Source organism: Pagrus pagrus, assembly GCF_965226575.1.
Source record: "Pagrus pagrus genome assembly, chromosome: 20".
Taxonomy (NCBI): domain Eukaryota; kingdom Metazoa; phylum Chordata; class Actinopteri; order Spariformes; family Sparidae; genus Pagrus; species Pagrus pagrus.
This window is the reverse complement of record NC_140207.1, coordinates 9,634,634-9,653,598: the sequence shown is the minus strand read 5'-3', so window position 1 is coordinate 9,653,598 and position 18,965 is coordinate 9,634,634. Positions and strand designations below refer to the sequence as shown.

Below are 18,965 nucleotides of genomic sequence, written 5' to 3'. Positions count from 1 at the left end.
TGTAGATTGCAGTGCATGCATAATGTAATTATCATTTCAAAGCCACAGTTTTCACATAAAAAAAGACCTGAATAAACACTTCATTCATCATACCCTGATCACTTCAGCTTTTGTTTCTGCTCTTTTCTTTATGAGCACGCTACATCTGGCCGGTCTCGGTGCATTGATTTGGGCCTATTCATTTTCGTGACATGAGCGGCACAGCTAATACACCTGTTCCAATACGTCTTAATTTGTCTCCTGGGTCCGTCCTCCTCTGCCACCGACGTACAGTCTTTTAGAAATGCTTTGCTGACTGTCAGCTTTAGTGTTTGCTCCTGTTATCCCACAGCATTAGCTTTCACAGTTTAAATAGCATTAGCAGCAGCCGGGTGTCGCACTGTCTGTCACTGTGGGAGGAGAGACGGTGTCTGGATTTAGAGCTCTTTACCTTTTTGGCTGAAAATCGTCTTTATTCCTGTCGACATGCAGCTCATCCAGACATAGCTCCTCTTTAGTGAGACTGACACTGAGTTGTAGGATTGTGCGTCCAGGGATTGATCGATTGGTTATGTGGCCTGTTTTATGCATTATTGATCGCATTGACCGAGGTTCATTTGCATCGCAGTTGCCATTTGCTCGTCACAGTGACAGCATTAGCCTTGTCTTGCAAGGAGACACAAATTGATCAGTTGTCAGCTTAATATTTCCTGAAACCTGACAGATGATCGTTAGAAAATCACTGTGTTCTGCTCTGCTTGATAGGACTTTGCTTCAGTCCCAGAACAACCTTGAATATGTTGGACCTGCATACAGTAGATCTCTCAAACTGATGTCTGTTCTTTCATTCTGTATTTTAGGGGGAATTTTCTGCGTTATTTTCAGATTCGGCCGACCCTCCATGCACACATGCTGCGCTCCTCCAAGCCTGAAATTAAAATGTTGTTTAAGCTGACAGAAATACGAGGGGAAAGAAGTCTGTGATTCTTTAAAACTGTCAACTACAATGAACCACTGTTGCTTGTTTTGATTATCTCAGCATTGTGAATACATCCTATAAAGTGACAGAACAGTGCTTTGTGAGTCATCATGCGTGTGTCTCCGAACACCTCGATAAATCAATCATCTGTTATGTTTGCCAAACAAGGCTTTCTTTGTTGTAAAATACCTCCGACTATTTTTAATGCTCTGAATCCCTGCGTGTCTGCGAGCCTGCGCGTCTGTGTGATGTCGGGAACGTCCCTGACAACGGCGATGGAAGTGACATGTTTAACGGTGGCCGTTGCCATGGAAACCGATGAGGGATGCAGAGCATCAAACATTTAACAGGTTCCCATCACTTGTTATGTCACCAGCCTCTCCTCATTTCTTACATAATATGAGTTGTTAGTGGGAAAAAACAAATGGTGCCAGAAGTCCTTGAGAAAACCTTGCCACATTAACCAAGTCGCTCTCTATATTTTCATCGGAAGAGAGAGGTTGTTGGCAGAGAGTATGGAGACGGTTGACGTCCTGTGATTCAGACACGTCTGTGATGATCTGTGCTGTAGGTGGGAAGTTTTCCTCTGCGCTGTTTGAGATCCAGAAATAACTCCTGAGCATCGCACTGTGTTGTCTACGCTAATTCACCACCTCCCACCGGCTTTTTCCTGTAGAGAGCTGTCATTTAACGGGCCACAGGGAAAAAGGTGGAAGTCTAGAAAACACCCGCTTCTCTTTCAGAATAAGGATTCAATTTCGTCATGTTGTCTTTGTAACAAGTCACTGAATTTTACACCCCTTTGTTAGTAGAATGAGAAAATTGGGTTTCAATCTTTTTCACTTTGGATGCAAAGGTGAAGTTTCAAAATGTTGCATCACATAGACGATTGTATGACATTATTGACCATAAATCCCTGCATACTCATCCATATTTATATCCCCGGTGTAAAAAATGCCACTGGAGGACATGACGGAAAATTGCAGCATTTAATGGACATCGGAGTTTGTGTATTCGACGGTGCCCAACGTGTCATTGAGCATCAACCGTGCCATTGATGTTTGCTGTCATTGTCCAACATCTTGGGGCTAATTAATGGGATGCTGTGGTGCGTGACAACGTGTTGATTCACATCATTAGCTCCCGTCTAATCACAGTGGCATCCTCGCACATACTCTCACACGGTAGTATGCATGATTACACACACACACACACACACACACACACACACACACACACACACACACACACAGATGAGATGTCTCGGATCGAATATGCAGGATTCTTATCTGTGAGCTGGACTTTTCATTTAGCCAACAAGATGCAGGGATTTATCTCTCCAGCTGAGAGGAGGTGACGACGCAGGTCATTTATATTCCAGGCGTTACATCTGCACACTGCTTTCTGACCTCCTGAGCCTCAGCATCCTTCTGAGGTCTAGACCAGCCATTGAATTATGGCGCTGATGGGGACTCTGTGGTGTGGGTTGCCTAGCAACCTGCATTGAGTGAGGCGGGAGGCCTGCTGATCGGGAGATTACCAGGGTCCCTGATAAAGTCCTTCCTGTCATGAACGGCTGCTTATCGTGGCACTGTCAGAGGAAAAATGTCAGCTATTAGCTCCCCAAAAACAGGCTGTCAGAGGTGCGGAGACACTGCAGGTGCCACAAAGTGTTACAACATTTCAACTGGCAGAGACAACAATCAATGTCCAGAAACATTGCTTACATCTTTCTCATTTTTAGCTATCAAACATGTCCCTCATGAACCTGTTTCCCTCTTTTCTCTTCCCATAGATGGCGTGTTTGGAAGGTGCCAGGAGTTGGCCGGTGCAGACCTGTACACGTACGATATTTCTTCCACAGCTCTGCAACGCCTCAGGATCCTCCTACAAAAGCTGGCGCACAGAGGTACACGCCGCCTGTCCGTCTTTGTCCGAGTGTCTTTTATTTCCTGTTCGGCTGCCTTTATCAGTCATGTACAGGGCTTACAGCAAAATGCTTGTCAACTGCCATTGTGTGGAGCAAGCCAAATAAGCCAAGCTGTCTCTTTGGCTAGCACAGAGCAGCACCAGTGAGCTAGAACAGGTCATTTGACTCATTTCGGGCTATTGTTTGGCCATCATAGCAGCAGCCAAGGCTGGTGGGACATTTACAGCTAATTTTGTGGACGAGCTACTGCGAGGTGTGCGGCGTAATCTCATCAGACAGTCTCTCCTACTCAATCAATGGCAGCGGCTAATGTGTTTGTTATAACAGGTCTTCAGGGCCATATATTGTATTTACAATAAGATGTCTTCATAACAGAAGTAGCTCATTATAAATAAAGTTACAGCAGGATGGATCAGTTGTTTCGCAACCTGGAGCCATGCTGGAGTTTGGCTGGCTTTGGAAGACGGAGCTTCTTCCTCTTGCTGATGGTTGCTACAGTGTGAAGAACAACTAGAAATCACTGGAGCCTCCAGGCAGTCTGCTGTTGTAGAGCAATCGCTGTAACTGCTTAACTAATGGCTCTGGCTCGTCTGTTTCAACTAGAGATGAGCCGACAGAAGACTTTATCTCAGATTGCGGTAAAAAAAACACCTATAATAAGTTGATCATGGTGAATTTCATAATTGGAATAATTGTGAATCAAGATAATCATGGATATGCTCACGTGAATGACTTGAAAAAGGTGTCGAAGTCACTGATGTGCAGTCCTCTACTGGTTATCTGCTTTATTTTTTAATTGTCTAAGCCTGCAACCACAGCACACCACAAAAAACAAGTTAAAACATATTAAGAAATGACAGGGAGATGAGGTTAGCACCATTTATTTGTGCAGGAAGACATAGTTATTTATGACTACTTATTTAAGATTCTTTGATTGTCTCATTGTTTATTTAGGCATAAACAAAACTGGTTAATGAAGATCTTTCTCTGTCTTCTCCAAAACTACATAGTGCACCTTTTAAAATACATAAAACTCAACAACAAAAACAATATAAGACACAGATCACACACACACATCCAGTTGAATATAATAAATATCTGATTATAAGCTTTTATTTTATGTGTCTGTAATTGCAGAGTAGTAATTTCTAAACAAGTCTCCTGTAAAGAGACGTGAACTTTGGTATATACTACAGGTGAAATAACGCATAGACAGTGTTCAGGTTGTTCATTTCTAATCAGTTAATTTCAATGAATTGCTTCACTGAACATGCGGAAATGTGAAACATGTCTACAATTCCATATAATTATAATTATTATTATTATTATGTAAAATAAATGAAATGTCTTCAAGGAAGTCAGGTAGTCAACAAGACTCTTAGACCTGTGTCTCTATTTACTTTATAATTAGTACTAATCAGATAATTCTTTACAGGTAACTGAATAATTTGCGTGTTACCATGGCGATTGTGAGAAAATTGTGGGGGTTTCTGTCCAAATATTTTTTTTCTCCACACATTCAGCAGCCTGTAACTGCAGTCATAACCCACCAGGGGGCAGTAGACACCTTTAACACGGACCGTGACCGCAAACATCATCCCTCCAAAGATAATTGGCTTTGCAGGCCACTCTGAGCTTAATATCTTTTAACAGGCGTGAACCAGTGTTGAAAATCATTAAGAGTAAGCAGTCGGGCCAGAGGAAATCAAAAAAGGAAAAAAAAAAAAAAGAGTTGAAAAAAATGCAGTGATGAATATTAAGTCAGGCGAGACCACACATTTATTCTAATTACTGCTTAGAAATAAACAAATGAGAGTGAGGAGGATGAGAAGAGATCTGGTGTGTCATTTTTTTCCTGCTTCATTTTAAGAGGTGTTTAATTCTTAAGATGCTTTTCATCATGAGTCTCGTTCCCTGACCTTGTGTTTTTAGACACCCGTTTACGGACGCTGCAGACATGACATCATCACTTTGAATCATTTTTTTCCCCGTTCCTGTCGTGTAGAATCACATCCACAGACACGGAGCATTATCTCCGGATGAGTCCACAATGCACTGTTAATGCTCGGTGGCACGTTATTCTTATCAGCTCAACAGCTATTGAAGTGTCATCTTTAAGACGTGTGGGACCCTTATTTTTTTATTTTTGTTTGAGCCCATTGTACTGTAACTTAAATTGAAGAGATGACAGGGGGGAGGAACATCAATGGAATCGATTTACAATCCTCTTTATCTTGCATCGGGGACGCAGGTAGAAATCACACAATCTCTGCTCGCTGCACAACACCAATGTCATTCAGATCAATAGGAACTGACCCTTGTACAAAAGGGCTCGGGTTGTCTGGATGTCTCCCCATTGGCAGAGCACATTGTCTGGCATTACATTTTTCACCACAATACCTTTTTGAAAGTAAGGCACTGTCATCCGACCGCAAATGACTTTTATATTACACAGCAGCACCCTAAAGCTAAGCAACTTTAGTATTCAGTGTGTGCAGCCACTGTGTGTCTACACTTTTCATAGCCGGGGCTGCTGTCATATTGCTTGGGAGTCATTATGGCTCTGCTAAATGTGTGTGTGTGTTTGTGCAAAGTGGGATTGTGTGAGGACAAACACAAGAGCTAATTCAGTAGCTATAGTATGTAAAGTGTATTAAAATGATGGACCTTTTTTCAGTTGAATGTTTGCTAAACCCCCGCCCCTGAGCAGCACTTGTCCAATCATAGCTTAGCAAACCATAACTAGGCACAACAGGTGATTCTGGCTTTGGAGCACAGCTTTAAAATGGTAACAAATGGATTAAACTTTGTATTTATGTGCTTTATTATGAGCTGCAAACACTAGCATTAGCATTGCCACAGGTACAGACAACATGGCAGCTGAAATGGAGCTTGTTCATTGTGAGACGGTCTCGGTTTGGTTTAGGCGACAAAACTACTTGGTTAGGGTTAGGAAAACATCATGGTTTGTAAGCTAACGACATGGGTAGTAGCCTGTAAAGGGTCCAGCAATTGTCACAGGAAACGGAAATACAATTCTACCATTTATAGAACTAATCACATTGCGATGTTATTCATATTAATTAAATACCGATAGCATGTCCTGGCACTAGAACACAGCCATAGGGCCAAGGGGCTTTAATAAGCTAACTACAATATTTTTGGGGCTCGCGAGTTACGTCACCTGCTCATTGCTAGCTAGAGCTCTCGTAAAAGTCTTTGAAAATAAGGCCAATAAGCATATATCCAATCAGGGTGTTGCCTGTATGTGTTTTCATAGTGAGCACTGAGGTTTATGTTAGACCAAATTATATCAGAATTAACTGTATCTTTATTTGTAATACAGTACTAGGGCTAATACACACAGATTGGTGCGACTTCTTAGCTCGTGAAGATGCTAACTTTTAGCCTTGGGCAGGTAGCTTTACCCTCAGACTTTTAGCACATTATCGTTCTTAATATTTAAGAAACATTTACAGGATTATTGGTTTACAACTAAACCAACAAAACCAACTCGTGAGGTTTTAGTGTTAGCCTATGCTAGCTAGTGAATGAGAATCTTTCTTTCTTTGCCATTTTATAAATAACTAAGAATTATGAGTGGTATTAATGGAGGGTGTAATGGATCTCTGAGCACATGAAGTCCACAAACGCTGTAACCTTTACATCACTGATGATGGTCCGCCCTTTTCTTGGGACTCACAAAGCAGTGTCACACTGTGATGTTGACCTGCAACCTTGCAGGACATATTAACAATCTTAATGAGTTACTGTTAGGGGGGTTAGAAGAGTCAATTCGACTGCAAGACAGATAAAGGTTAATTTTTTAAACTCATTTTTGTCATATTTTTCCATCCCCGGGCAGTATTTTTACTGTCAAGCTCCATACTCTCAACATCAGAAGGAATCATGTCAAAATGTTCTTGATACACCACGTTAGACTACACTAACGTGCAGTCAATTGACCTCCTGATCCTGTGCAGAGCGCTGGATACTCTCATAGTCCAGACAAGTCAAGTAAGATGATGCATTGTGACATTTGCATTAGCTCCATTGACAGGAAGCGTCAGTCAGTGAGAATCAGTGACCATAAACTGTCACTCCAGTGCTACTGAAACCACATGTTACTCGTGGTCCTACTTCCTGCACAAATGTGTTTTCTTTGACAGACAGTCAACAAAAAAACTATTGTTGTTCTTCCTCATATTCGGCTCTGTCTGTTCCTTGACAACCATGCTAGTACTAAAGAGAAAAAAAAGTCAGACACATGCACTCGCACACTAACATGCCATGTGAAAACAAGAGTGCTTTTATTGAACCATTCACTGTGAGTTGATGTCTGTGAAGGGTGGGCAGGATCGTTTCAAAGAAACCTGCCGCAGACTTTTGCTCGGAGCAAAAATGATTTCCTCCACAGGCAAATAATTGTTTGTGTCCTCGGAGATGTTCGGCATTTGTTTTGCAGTCATGGCAATATGAAATTATTTCAGTAGAGGTGGACATGTAGCATATTATCTTGATCTTTAGTAGGCGTTCACGAGAACTCAACACAATAACCCCTTTGACCCTCATGACAAACTCAGTCTGTGCAGTTGAACTTTGTTCAGATACACAGAACTTTGTTTTTAAAAGTCAGAATTCTCAGAAAATAGTCATAAATCTGAGACTGAAGTCTGAATACTGAGAAAAAAGTAATAATTCTGAGAATAAAGTCAGAATAAAAATGTCAGATTACTGAGAAAGTCAGAATTCTCGTCTGTACAAACTGTCCAAAGATGCAAAATGAATCCAGCTGAATTTTGGGGAATTGCCAAGAAATTCACAAAATATCTTGAATATTCCAATTTTAACGAAATAACGCAGCCACAAAAACACGTAGTCCTGAGTTTGAGTATTTCACAACTGTAAAAACATCATATAACTTCAATGAAGAGCTGGAAAAAGTTGATATAAGAAGGTTCTTCCTGATATAAAGCTACTCAATGATTAAAGAAAACTGTTGTGCCATCCTATTTCACTGTTGGTTTTTACTTTTATGTTAAATTTGGATTGACACATTTCATTTTGACTAATTAGGCAGAACTTGCTGCTAAATTATTCACGCTCCCTTCCATTAATGCCTTTAAAATCAGTTGGTGGACAGAAGTAAAGGAAGAGGGGAAAATCTGCATTTCAAAAACAGCAGATGAAACTACAAGACGTGTAGACTGGATCCCATCTAATAGGCTTTGAATATTTAGGAGCTAACCCCCCACCCCCCCTGCCTCGCTCTCTCCCTCTCTGTCACATAGAAAACAGACAGGAGGCCAACAGAAATATCTTGCTTGTTTGAAAGCTGTTGCGCTAATGGCAAGGCGTTAATTAACTGAGGCATTTGCCTGAGACGGCGCGCTATCCTTAACAGGCAAAAAGCGGCAGCCTTGGTGATGGAACCTGCTCTTTCTCTGGACCTTCAGATGAATTTGCATGACATTTAGCTCCTCAGTGCCAGGATAATCAGCTGAGAGGTTGATTGAGAGGAATCCAACCGTAAAGGCCCCACCACTCCTGACTTTTTCTTTGACAAAATGGCTCACTTTGAGTCTGTAATTTGCGCCGGCATACCTTCTCCCTCAAGTGTGCCCATCGCAGACACACAAAACATGGTATGTATGGAAATGAGTGCATCCCCCAGGAGACAGAGGGGGGATAGAGGTGTCACAGTCAATGAAGCCAGCCTCATCTTGTTGTGGCGCCATCACACTCTGAACCCATTTAACCAGCTGCAGTTAACTGCAGCCACCATATGGATCCTTTAGGGCTGAAGTCAGACCTGATTTCCCCATCGCGACCGCTGATAGTATAAATGATCATCACCACGCTGATATATAACAAGTATACACCACATCGGTTAAGCCACGGGTAGTTAACCGTCATTGTTGTACGGATGGATGGCTGAGCCGCGTTCCAGAACAGTGACAACATACGCTGCTTTGTGCTCCATTCAGTGCTGCCAAGAATGACTGGAGGCATCTGTAGCTGCTCTGCATTGCTCAGATCCTCATCTGGTGCTTATGAATATCCCATGAATATACCCAATGTCTATGGGTGAGAAACCAGGCTAATGAAGACATTCTGCGGTGTTGATACTTTCATTCTTGTGTGTATTTTTAAACCCTGGCTGTTAGTTTACTGCTTTGAAACATGTCCACGTCATTAAGAGCAGCATTGTTTCGTTAGATGGGTCCGGCAAAAGGTTAGGTATGTGGCAGCGAGGAATCCAAGCCCTTGCCACAACTTAATTACTAATTTCTCATTAAAAAATGCTTCTGCACTGGAATGAAGTGTGATCAGTGAACATCTTGGCTCCTTTAAAAAAAAAAGAAAAAGTGTAATATCTCCGGTATTTCTATGCTCTTTGCCGATGGAATGCTGCGCCTCTTGGCTCATTGGGAATGGGGCCATGTTTTGGGTATCTTTTTTGCTTGGGTAGCTCCATCTGGTCCTGGCACCACTGCGCTTTGCCCCTGCCCAGGAGTTCTGCATCCCAACTATGTGTTGGCAATTAGCAGAGATGTTGGCAAGGCGTCAGGCTGCAGTGTGACATTCTCCCCGGGCTTGTTGACTGGCTGTGTGTGTTTGTGTGTGTGTGTGTGTGTGTGTGTGTGTGTGTGTGTGTGTGTGTGTGTGTATACATGTGTGCAAATGTGTAGTCATGACTTTCTTTTAGCGTGTCGTCATTTCAAACATTCTCCACTCTGTCATTCTGTTTCATCTTTGCTGTTTCGTTTACCCCGTTAAGCTGAGAGGGCTGTAAACAATTTCCCCAAAAGTCGAGAACATGAGTTGAACTTTTTGTCCCAGGAAGTACTTTTCAAGGAAGGAGAAATTTCCCTCAGAGTGTTGTTGTCTGCGTTTGCATAGCAGTCTAAAGACACTCAAAAATGAGGGAAATTAGTACGCCAATGTATGGAAAAGTGCACAGCTATACAACAAGCCGCATGCTAACGCCAACAGCTAATGCGTGCCGCTAATGGTGTGCAATCGTGGTGTTTGTAAGGCAAGGACAAGCTGAACTGATCGTACCAAATTATATTGAGTTAATGAACAAAAGGAAACTGTTTTTTGAAAAGTGGTGGGTAAAATAAAAGGCAAAGTAAGAAGCACCGTCCCCAAAGTCCCTTTACTTTTGGAAAATACCACCCGCCAAGTAGGGGCTTTGGGATGTACAATAATATCCCCGGATCAAAAAGTGACAGCTATTTTTACATGTTATTTTTGCGCACGACTATACAAAAACCTACATGCTAATGCAAACTGCTAATGGTTTACAATCATGGTGTTTGTAAGGTTAGCTAAGGTTAGCTAAATTGGAAAGTGTCATATTTGGATTTGAGGTTTCCCGTTTTATTTTGTAGATCATATCCTCCTTTGATATGTTTTCCGCTTCCTGTATTTGTCTATTTCCCGCCCTTTTTCTCGCTCGCCTGTGATCCATTAGTTAATCATTTCCTGTGTTTTTCCATCACTCTTTGTTAGTTTGTTGCATTTGCTCCTTTTGCGTCCACCATGTTCCTTTCATCCAAGTTTATGCAGTCGATCAAAGAGCAATCAAGGTCTACTCCAAATATTTTCCTTTATCAATGTCAAGCAGCAAGGAAACAGAAAAGTCCAGAGAGTATGAAAACATTCATTATGTCCCTTGAAAGCAAAGAAAGGACTCAAGAAATATCAGAAACAGAACTTGTACTAGGAACTTGAATTAGTAGTTTCCATTTTACTATGAGGTTATTTCCAGGCCTGATTCGATCTCTATCTCCTCGTCATTAATTTATATTATTTTGTGTAATACTATCTGCATGTTGAATCTCTTTACAAAAGTAGTGTTTGACCTTGAGATATCTGCAGAAATCTTCGTTTTTTTCAAGGTTACATCGATTTGAGAGGTGTTTGACAGACCTCACCGTGACCTCTTTGTTTCCAGGTTTGACATGGCAGGACGACATCACTCAGCAGGTCATCTCTAGAGAGCTCTCCAAACTAAGGAGAACCCCTCTCCGCCATCAGGCCACACCTCCGAGCCCCCTGACCGCCTACAGAAGCTCCAGAGACAGGAAGCTGAGGCCTTCGCAGGCAGAGCTGAACAGAAACCTTCAGCAGTACCTGACCGGCCTGGGCTTCCTGCCGCAGTCTGAGGTCAATGGACAACCGGGAATCCAACGAGACGGAGCCGACGTTCAGGTCAGAGTCTCACCGGTGTAGACTTGTAGCGGCAGCTGACATCAGAAAATATTCAGAGTATTTTGACTTTATTTATTTATTTTTTACTCAAACTGATGAATTGATAAACAACATAGTTGGCAATTAATTTAATAGTTGAAAACCAATCGATAAATCGTTGCAGCTCTCGAAAGAAGAGTGTTTTTAGGTGGTAGGGGGTCTAATGAGAAACATCCTATCCAGGTGCATTATAGGATATGTAGGATCTGGTATTTTCTGACCTTAATCTATACTAAAGAGCATTAAAAATCAATGTATCTCAGCTTCCGCAGCTTCAATTTTATTAAAATCTTTCTCTGGCGGCCTCGGCTTTAAGAAAGTAGGAAAGGGAAATTAAATTGCTGAAGTCCTTTTAAGAAACTTTATTTTAATGTCATGCTACAGCATTTAGGTTCAGGGTTAAGGGTATAAATATTGGTCCACAAAGTAAACAAAACATGTTTTCCTTGGCTAAATTATAGAGGGGCCTCTTCCTCTTCCTTTTGAAAAAGAGTCAGTATGTCCTTTTGCGGGGGTCGCCCTCTTGTCCCCGCACGGCTTTTGTTTCTCGCTTTCTGTCTTCTCCCCCCTCTCCCACTGAGCCGGGACCCTTTTTACACAAAGATGTTCCATCACCTCTTTACATTATTCAATCCTCATATTTAGGGTGGAACCCCAGCTTTGTGTGAAATGCGCTCTGCATCCGTCATAGCCGAGCTGCTTCCTGCTGCTGTGTCAGTGCAGCCATAATGCAAAGTTGAAGAGTTCAGGACCTTCCTTATTGATGAGATGAGGCCCTTTGTTGTGTAGTGTGATGGAAAAAAGCAAACATGGTTAGCATGAATGGCAGAGCACCCCCGTCTTGCTGTGCTAATGCCATTATGGCCTCTCAGTATGCCGGGCTTGGAAAGACTGACATTTTCTCTATATACATTTGAAGGACAGAAAATGGCACCAAGGGAGATAGCTAGTATTAGTGAAGCAGCGACATGGATAATAATGCCGCTCAGTGGATGGGATATACTGTATGCTGAATTGAAGCGTGGGCACTTATGATGCAGACGAGAAGAATGATTTCTCTCCCTCACAAAGAGAAGAAAGGACAAAATCACACGTTTTGGTGCCAATATTATACTAATTACAATGCCAAATGGTTAAAAGGCGTCTAGATGCCTGTTTACCAGTGCATTGTAATGTAAATATATAATTCATCATGTGTCGCATACAAACTTTTTTTGGCTAACTCTGAAATCAGATGACTCATAATGTTTTTTCTTTTTCGATATGGGGTTTCTGGTACTTCTCTGACAGAAGAGATGTGCTTTTAAAGTTTGTTGTGTGTTGCTGAGATGCATGAAATTACTCTTTGAGTGACACTATCTCATCTTTGATTTCCATAATGTAATTTCCAAGGGCAGTTGTCTTTGATCTAGAATCCCTATTCATATCCTGTCCTGTCTAGTCGAGCCAGGTTGCTTCTCATTTTATACGAAAGCCTGTCACAACAATGCTGACCCAGCTCAGCCCACCCAGTGTTCTCATGAGAAAAAAAAAAATGTATTGCAGAGCTGAAGCAATGTTAGAGATTAATCATATGAATGTTGTCACTTTAGTGTTACAAAAATGATCAAAACTAAGAGTCTGCAGGGCTGCTAGCAGCTCTGTGAGGCTGCAGCAGTTTAATGTTTAATGACAATACTAACATGCTTATGTTTAGCGTATATAATGTTTACAATGTTCGCCATCTTAGTGCAATGTGTTAGCATGCTAACATTTGCTACTTAGCACCAAACACAAAGTACAGCTCAGACTGATGATGTCATTAGTGTTTGTTCGTATTTGGTCAAAAACGACAAAGAAGTAGGTCAGATTCATCCTCTGGGAACCACGAATGTCTGTAGTTTCACAGCAATCCAACAACAAGTTGTGGGGTACCTCATGAGATACATGCTGCTAGCCAGCATAGCTGAAAATTATGTTGCTCTAAATCTGATAGATGCGCATTTTGTGTTGTAGAATGGAAACATCAAGTCTGATGATCGTTTCGAGCCCAGCCGGTCAAAACCACAGCAGGGCTGGAAGGAGACCACGATCTACAGCGTTCATAATGGAGATGGCAAACCTCCCGTCACCAAAGTCTTCACCAAGAGTGGAGAGGGCAGGCACCCAAAGCTCAGTCCAACCTACTCTAACCAGGACCCAGGAAGAAGCAAATTGCTTTCGAGTCAGCTGGAACGGCTTCTTGCAGAGATACCGAGCACTCAGCAGGGCACCCCAAGTGGCAAGGCCGCATGGCCCAAAGGAAAACTGCACTACCTCAGCTACGCCAGGCCGGCTCCCAGTGACCATGCAGAGCCGCAGTCGCAGATGGATTTTGGCTCCAAAATGCAAAAGCCTAATCTAGACAGACTTCTGCTCAAGGCCGGCTCAAACCGACTGCCCGCAAAAGAGCCTGTTAGCTTCATGGATGGTAAAATCAGAGTTTAATGGCGTTTTCTAGATATTTCACACTCTTAAATCGACTCTTAGTATGATTGTTGGTTCTTATTCTTATTCTTATTCTATCCTGTCCAGATCAATTCATCCAGAATATGGTGAACCAGCTGGGAAGGCACAGCATCAACATGGAGGCTTTTATGGGCAAAGACCTGGACCATCTGACTGAGCTCCTGACAGGAGCGCTGAAGGAGATGCATGAGGAGCGGCCTGTGGCTGGGGCCGAGCCACGACCAGAAGCCGCTGTCTCCAGGTTGGACAAGGAGGGTAACAGGGAGCCACCGGCAGCCATGCAGCTGAACCTAAAATCAGACAAAGGACAGGAACCAAACCAGAAAGACACGCTGAGACTGAAACAGCAAGGTGTGTGTTTCTTCTGTTGAGAGAATACAAGCTGGCATTGTTTTATGGAGTAGTTACTTTCTGTCACAGATAAAACAGTATGAGGCTTTTCTAAATTTATAAATGCTTTTCGCATGCTTTGTTTGTATGATCTTCTGCTGCCAAATGTATTTTTGAGTCTTGTATTTTGAGTCATAACTGTTTCTACTTTGCTAAATACTAAAGAAAACTTTGAGTTTTCACACAATCTGCTCACATACATTGTGTTTGTTTCCAGGCCAACAAATAGACGGTGCAGACAAAGAGCCCGTTGACAAGGTGAATTTAAAATTACTCTGCTCAACCAACAAATTGGTTTCTCAGGGAGCGAGACATGTCCAAACACACACTTTATTCACTATCGAATGCTACTTCAAATGGAGATGATCTGAAAGTTTTGCAGACATTTACCGTTCGCTTATTAGAACTTGGGAGAAAACTGCAGGAAATTTAAAAGCAATACGAAAAGTACGATTAGAATAGTTTTGAATGATGCTGTGAATCTTCTGTTTAACATTTAGTAAGAAAGTAAAGCTCCCGAGTGCAACCTTTAATAATTTGTAAGGAGAAAGGTTGTCATTAGAGCTCGGAGCAGCACTCAGACTTAAAAACGTCAGTGAATGCAACACAAATCATAGCTTTTTGGATGACTGACATCTGATGGAGTTTAAGTCTCTATTCAAGGTGTTAATTAAGTTTTTCTCAGAACCAATAAAAAGTTATATGCAGGTTAAAAGAAGTACAAATGCCTTCACTATTCTAAAGATAAATATTTGATTCAACACAGCACGCAGCCTTCTTCTCCAAGCTGCTAGACTACCTCAACCTGGAGCACTTCGGTGATGCTCCACAGGCCAACGTCGGGCCACCAGCTGGCCTTCTGAAAATGCCCGGCCTGGAAAGCGTCCAAAGCCGGACGAAGCAGATCCAAGTTCCTGCACCCCAGCACTGGGAGGAGAAGACCGTGGTGGTGCCTGCGAAGGAGGGCTCCACCATGCGTATAACTGGTGGACCAGAGGGGCCTGACGCTCAGGTGGACTCAGAGATCCAGAGGTGGATGCAGAGGCATCAGGATCCGGAGGGGAAGAAGCAGCTGGAGGAGCCGCAGAAGAAGGACATGAAAGTCAAAACTCAGCTGGTCCATGTGGGGGTGAAGGAGTTTTCCAGCAGAGGGAAGGACAGACACTTTGGCTACATCATCACCGGCTCAGAGTGAGTATGAGACACAAAATTACATTTTTATATTAAGGTAAGGTAGATGTCTCAATCTTTAAAGGGTAACCCCCAATTTCAGCAATTTATGAACGTTAATGGTGTCTATTCTGAGCGGAGACCCATCCTCCATCCAACTTACGTGGAAATCCGTTCTGTAGTTTTTGTGTAATCCTGCTGACAAACAAACAAAACAGACAGACACAGTGAAAACACGACCTCCGAAGGAAATAAAGAAAATAGCATTACATTGAATTGATTGAACTGAAGCTTTACACTTTCCTGTTGACAGCAATACCGGCACCAACAATAGATCTACTGTACATCCACAACCTCTCTCACCTTCGCTTCGTCCTCGAAAACTTCCATTCATAAAGCCTCGCCAACAATCTTGTAAAAGCTCCTCTCTTCGTTTCTTAAGTGGTTATTATCAACTGACTTGACGGTGTAGCTCACAGCTTCGTATTATAGTTTATTGCTCCACTCACCAGTTGTCAGCAGCACCGTTGGACCCGTTTCAATGCAGACTCATTTTGCATACCTTAATACCGAGCATATGTCTGCTTTGTTCGGTTACTTAAAACTCCCTTTAAGAGATGCAATTTCTGTCAAAACCACCCACGCATTCACGTCTTTATGGGAAAGAATACTGTAGTTTGAAATCCTCAGTGTGTGCTGCACCTGATTACAATAGCGGGGATGATAAATCCCTCCGTGTGTGGGTATTACTGTGCCGTATTACAGCTTTAATGATGATACTTTGTCAGGAAGGGGAGCCAAGTTCTCCCTCTCTCTCTCTCCTTCGCTCTCACCTCTCAGTCAGCTCAGGCTCAGCAAAGATAAGTTCCTATCGACTGTGCCTGTGGCCCTCTCTCAAATCCCTTTATGGCGTTATCAAGTCCGGTGTCAGTGGGTTGTCCTTCACCTGTTCAACACACGTAGGCTCATAAAGGTCCGATGGGCGCAATCTTCGTCACCTTATTGCCACGCATATAGAAACGCAGATTAAGATGTAAACACACAGTACAGTTGATTATGCGGCAGGGAAAGGAAAGAGGTCACCTTCCAGATGAAACATCTTCACCTCCTCCTCTTCCTCCTCGTCCGTCCTCAGCGGACACCTATAGTTGGCCTATAGAGGCGCCTGCATTTGCTGCGGACCTCATGATTGCACGGTTGTTATCCCCAGCTCCTTCGCACCCTGCAGTGAGGCTACGCAAACCTGCTTATCTGACAGCTCCTGACATTGTGGTGGTGGTAGTGGGGGGTTTGGGGAATAAGGTGGGAGGATGTGGAAGGGGAGGGGAGGTGCGGGTGGAGTGGAAAGGTATGGATAGAAGAGAAGGAGACAGAGAGAGAAACCCAAGGGGAAAAGTGCTAGCATCAACAACCAAGTCACTCCTGGAGCTCTCCAGTTGCTAGAATTACCGCAGAGGGATGCAAACGTGTCTGGAATTGCTTCGGCGAATCTTTAACTTTCAAAACCCCTCAAAAAGTGGAGAAAAAAAAAGAGCCACCCACTCTTTCAAAGGTGGAGTGAATCAGCCGCTCATGCACAGTACGCCGCTCTGTGTTCTGTTAGGGAAAAAAAGCTGCCGTATTGTGGTGTCAAACGCAGGCCAAACAAAACAATATCTCAGCATCGTTTTTTTTCTCTTGAATATGTCTAATGATTGTATATTTTTTATATATAACAGAAAACGAGTAGCCAGCGCTGCATGGAATTGGTTCCCAGTTCATTTCACATTTCTCTGCGAACAAAATTCGAACGATGTCTCATTGTGATCCATGACTTTCTGGTGCGTGTCACCTTGCAGTCACTTGGCGCTCTCAGTGATTCCAGGTTAAGCTGTCAGCAATAAAGTAGCTTTCTGTCTGTGTGTGTTTGTGCGTGTGTGTGTGCGCCCTTCTCATTTCCTCCATCCAGCACGTTGGCCTGCAGATTGCCTTTGTTTGGTCTATTTCCTTGGCGATTTACTCTCCGAGTGAGAGAGCAGCCACGGACTGAGCTGAGATGAGGCATGGCTTTATCAGACCACCATTACACTTCACCTCCATTCCATTTGCACCTTATTATTCTCATCTCACCGCGAGGGAGCGTGCGCGTCTCGCGTGTTTGTGTACTTTGTGTTATCATGTTTTACTTTTAGCGCACGCACACACACACGCACGCACGCGCGCCTCGAAAGAGAAAGCGAATGTGGGCGAAGACAAAAGAAAGATGAGGGAAGGAGAAGGAGAGAATGGCGCGTCCATATGATACAGCCATTACACCTCATGCAGGTTCCATTTGCACCTTATTGTTTGTCTCATTGCTGGAAAAAAGCGGGTGATTTACCAAGCCTGAAGAGGCAGCTGATCCCTTTTCCCTTGGCACGGCTCTTTGTGTGTTTGTTTGTGCTTGTGCGTGCCTTGTGTGTCTGTCTGCGGGTGTGTACATGTGCGCCGTACATCCATTCAGACAACCGTAGCTTTTGCTTGTGTGCAATGACCCATTTGTGGGTATGAATTGTGGCAGTATCTCCCTAAAAAAAATGTAAAAAAAATGGCATTTTAACGGCTGAATGGCTACGTGTATCTCATATGGGTATGGACGTCTGAAAGTGACGCCCAGCTGTCTGTGTGTCTCTCCCCACAGCTCCCTCACCACTGACCAGGGCTCGGACCTGATGGAGCGCCTGACGCAGAGGCTGAACCTCCACGCCGCAGACCTCACCCAGCTCTCGTACGTATAGTCGCAAACCACATTTGTCACAAATAATGATTTACATGCAGTTTACATCGCATGAAGGATAATTGGTCCCTTTTAAATCATTTGAAACGGTTTTGTTTTGCGCTTTTGAGCTCGGGGAAGGTCGTCCACGCACTTGCAAAGGACTGTTTGTGTGAAAATGCAGTGCCACACTCCCGGAGACTGTAGGCGTTTGTTGTTTTTCTGACCTTTTGGAGTGTTTGACTTCTCGCAGGGAGAGAAATCAGGCCTAATTACCTCCAGACACACACTGATGTCTCCATTGTATTCAAAACACTGCCTCGCCTACTATTGTCACTGTACGACTTGTCAAAAAGAGAGCAGTCAAGCCATCAAACGGCTCTCGGTGGCAAAAAGAGGAAGAGAGAGAAAGGGAAGCAGCAGTGGACCGAGAGCTGGAAATAGAGAAAGTAGTCCAGCAGGAGGCGGTTAATATATTAATGAGCGGGCGAACTGTCCTTGAACCCCAGGCTGGTTTGTGCTTGTACCGTAGTTCTGCTGTACATTCGGTGTCAGACCATGTAGGAGGCAGAGGAGATGTGTTCGCCTAAGATCTGACAAGCCTTTCAAGACGCTCCTGCAGGAGAAGTGAAGTCTGGGTGGTTCAGTAACACCCGCAGCATATGAACACCAAAGTCGGCGCACTGCAGTCTGCGGCTGCACTGGAACTGTAGATACAGGTTACTCTGGCTCGGATAATAGCTAGTGTGACAGTACTCTGCGGTCTAGTGTTCAACGTTCACAAACACACACGGTGACCTCAAATAAATTCAACCAAGGAGACTCTGGATCTCCGATGTTAAATTCAAGCTTTGATTTTGATGAGCAGGAACACCGGGATGTCGTCGTGCCGGCACTGATTGAGTTAATCTTGTTATTACACCTGTCATTTCATATCACTCACAGTCAACTCCTGATGCTCATAACGGCTAATGTCATTAACTGATTGCTGTGAATAGCCAGTGACATTGTTGCGCTCTACAATCACTCATATGTCC

General features: G+C 43.3%; 1 protein-coding gene across 1 annotated transcript in view; it reads left to right on the top strand.

The window, feature by feature from the left end:
* Window positions 1–18,965, top strand: part of ptprn2 (protein tyrosine phosphatase receptor type N2) — a 128,159-nt gene that overhangs the window by 21,044 nt on the left and 88,150 nt on the right. The window contains exons 3-9 of the mRNA XM_084339797.1: window positions 2,754–2,867; window positions 10,852–11,108; window positions 13,143–13,596; window positions 13,701–13,985; window positions 14,242–14,282; window positions 14,791–15,215; window positions 17,854–17,940. Of these exons, the coding sequence (XP_084195923.1) occupies window positions 2,754–2,867; window positions 10,852–11,108; window positions 13,143–13,596; window positions 13,701–13,985; window positions 14,242–14,282; window positions 14,791–15,215; window positions 17,854–17,940 (1,663 nt within the window). The remainder of the gene's footprint in view (window positions 1–2,753; window positions 2,868–10,851; window positions 11,109–13,142; window positions 13,597–13,700; window positions 13,986–14,241; window positions 14,283–14,790; window positions 15,216–17,853; window positions 17,941–18,965) is intronic.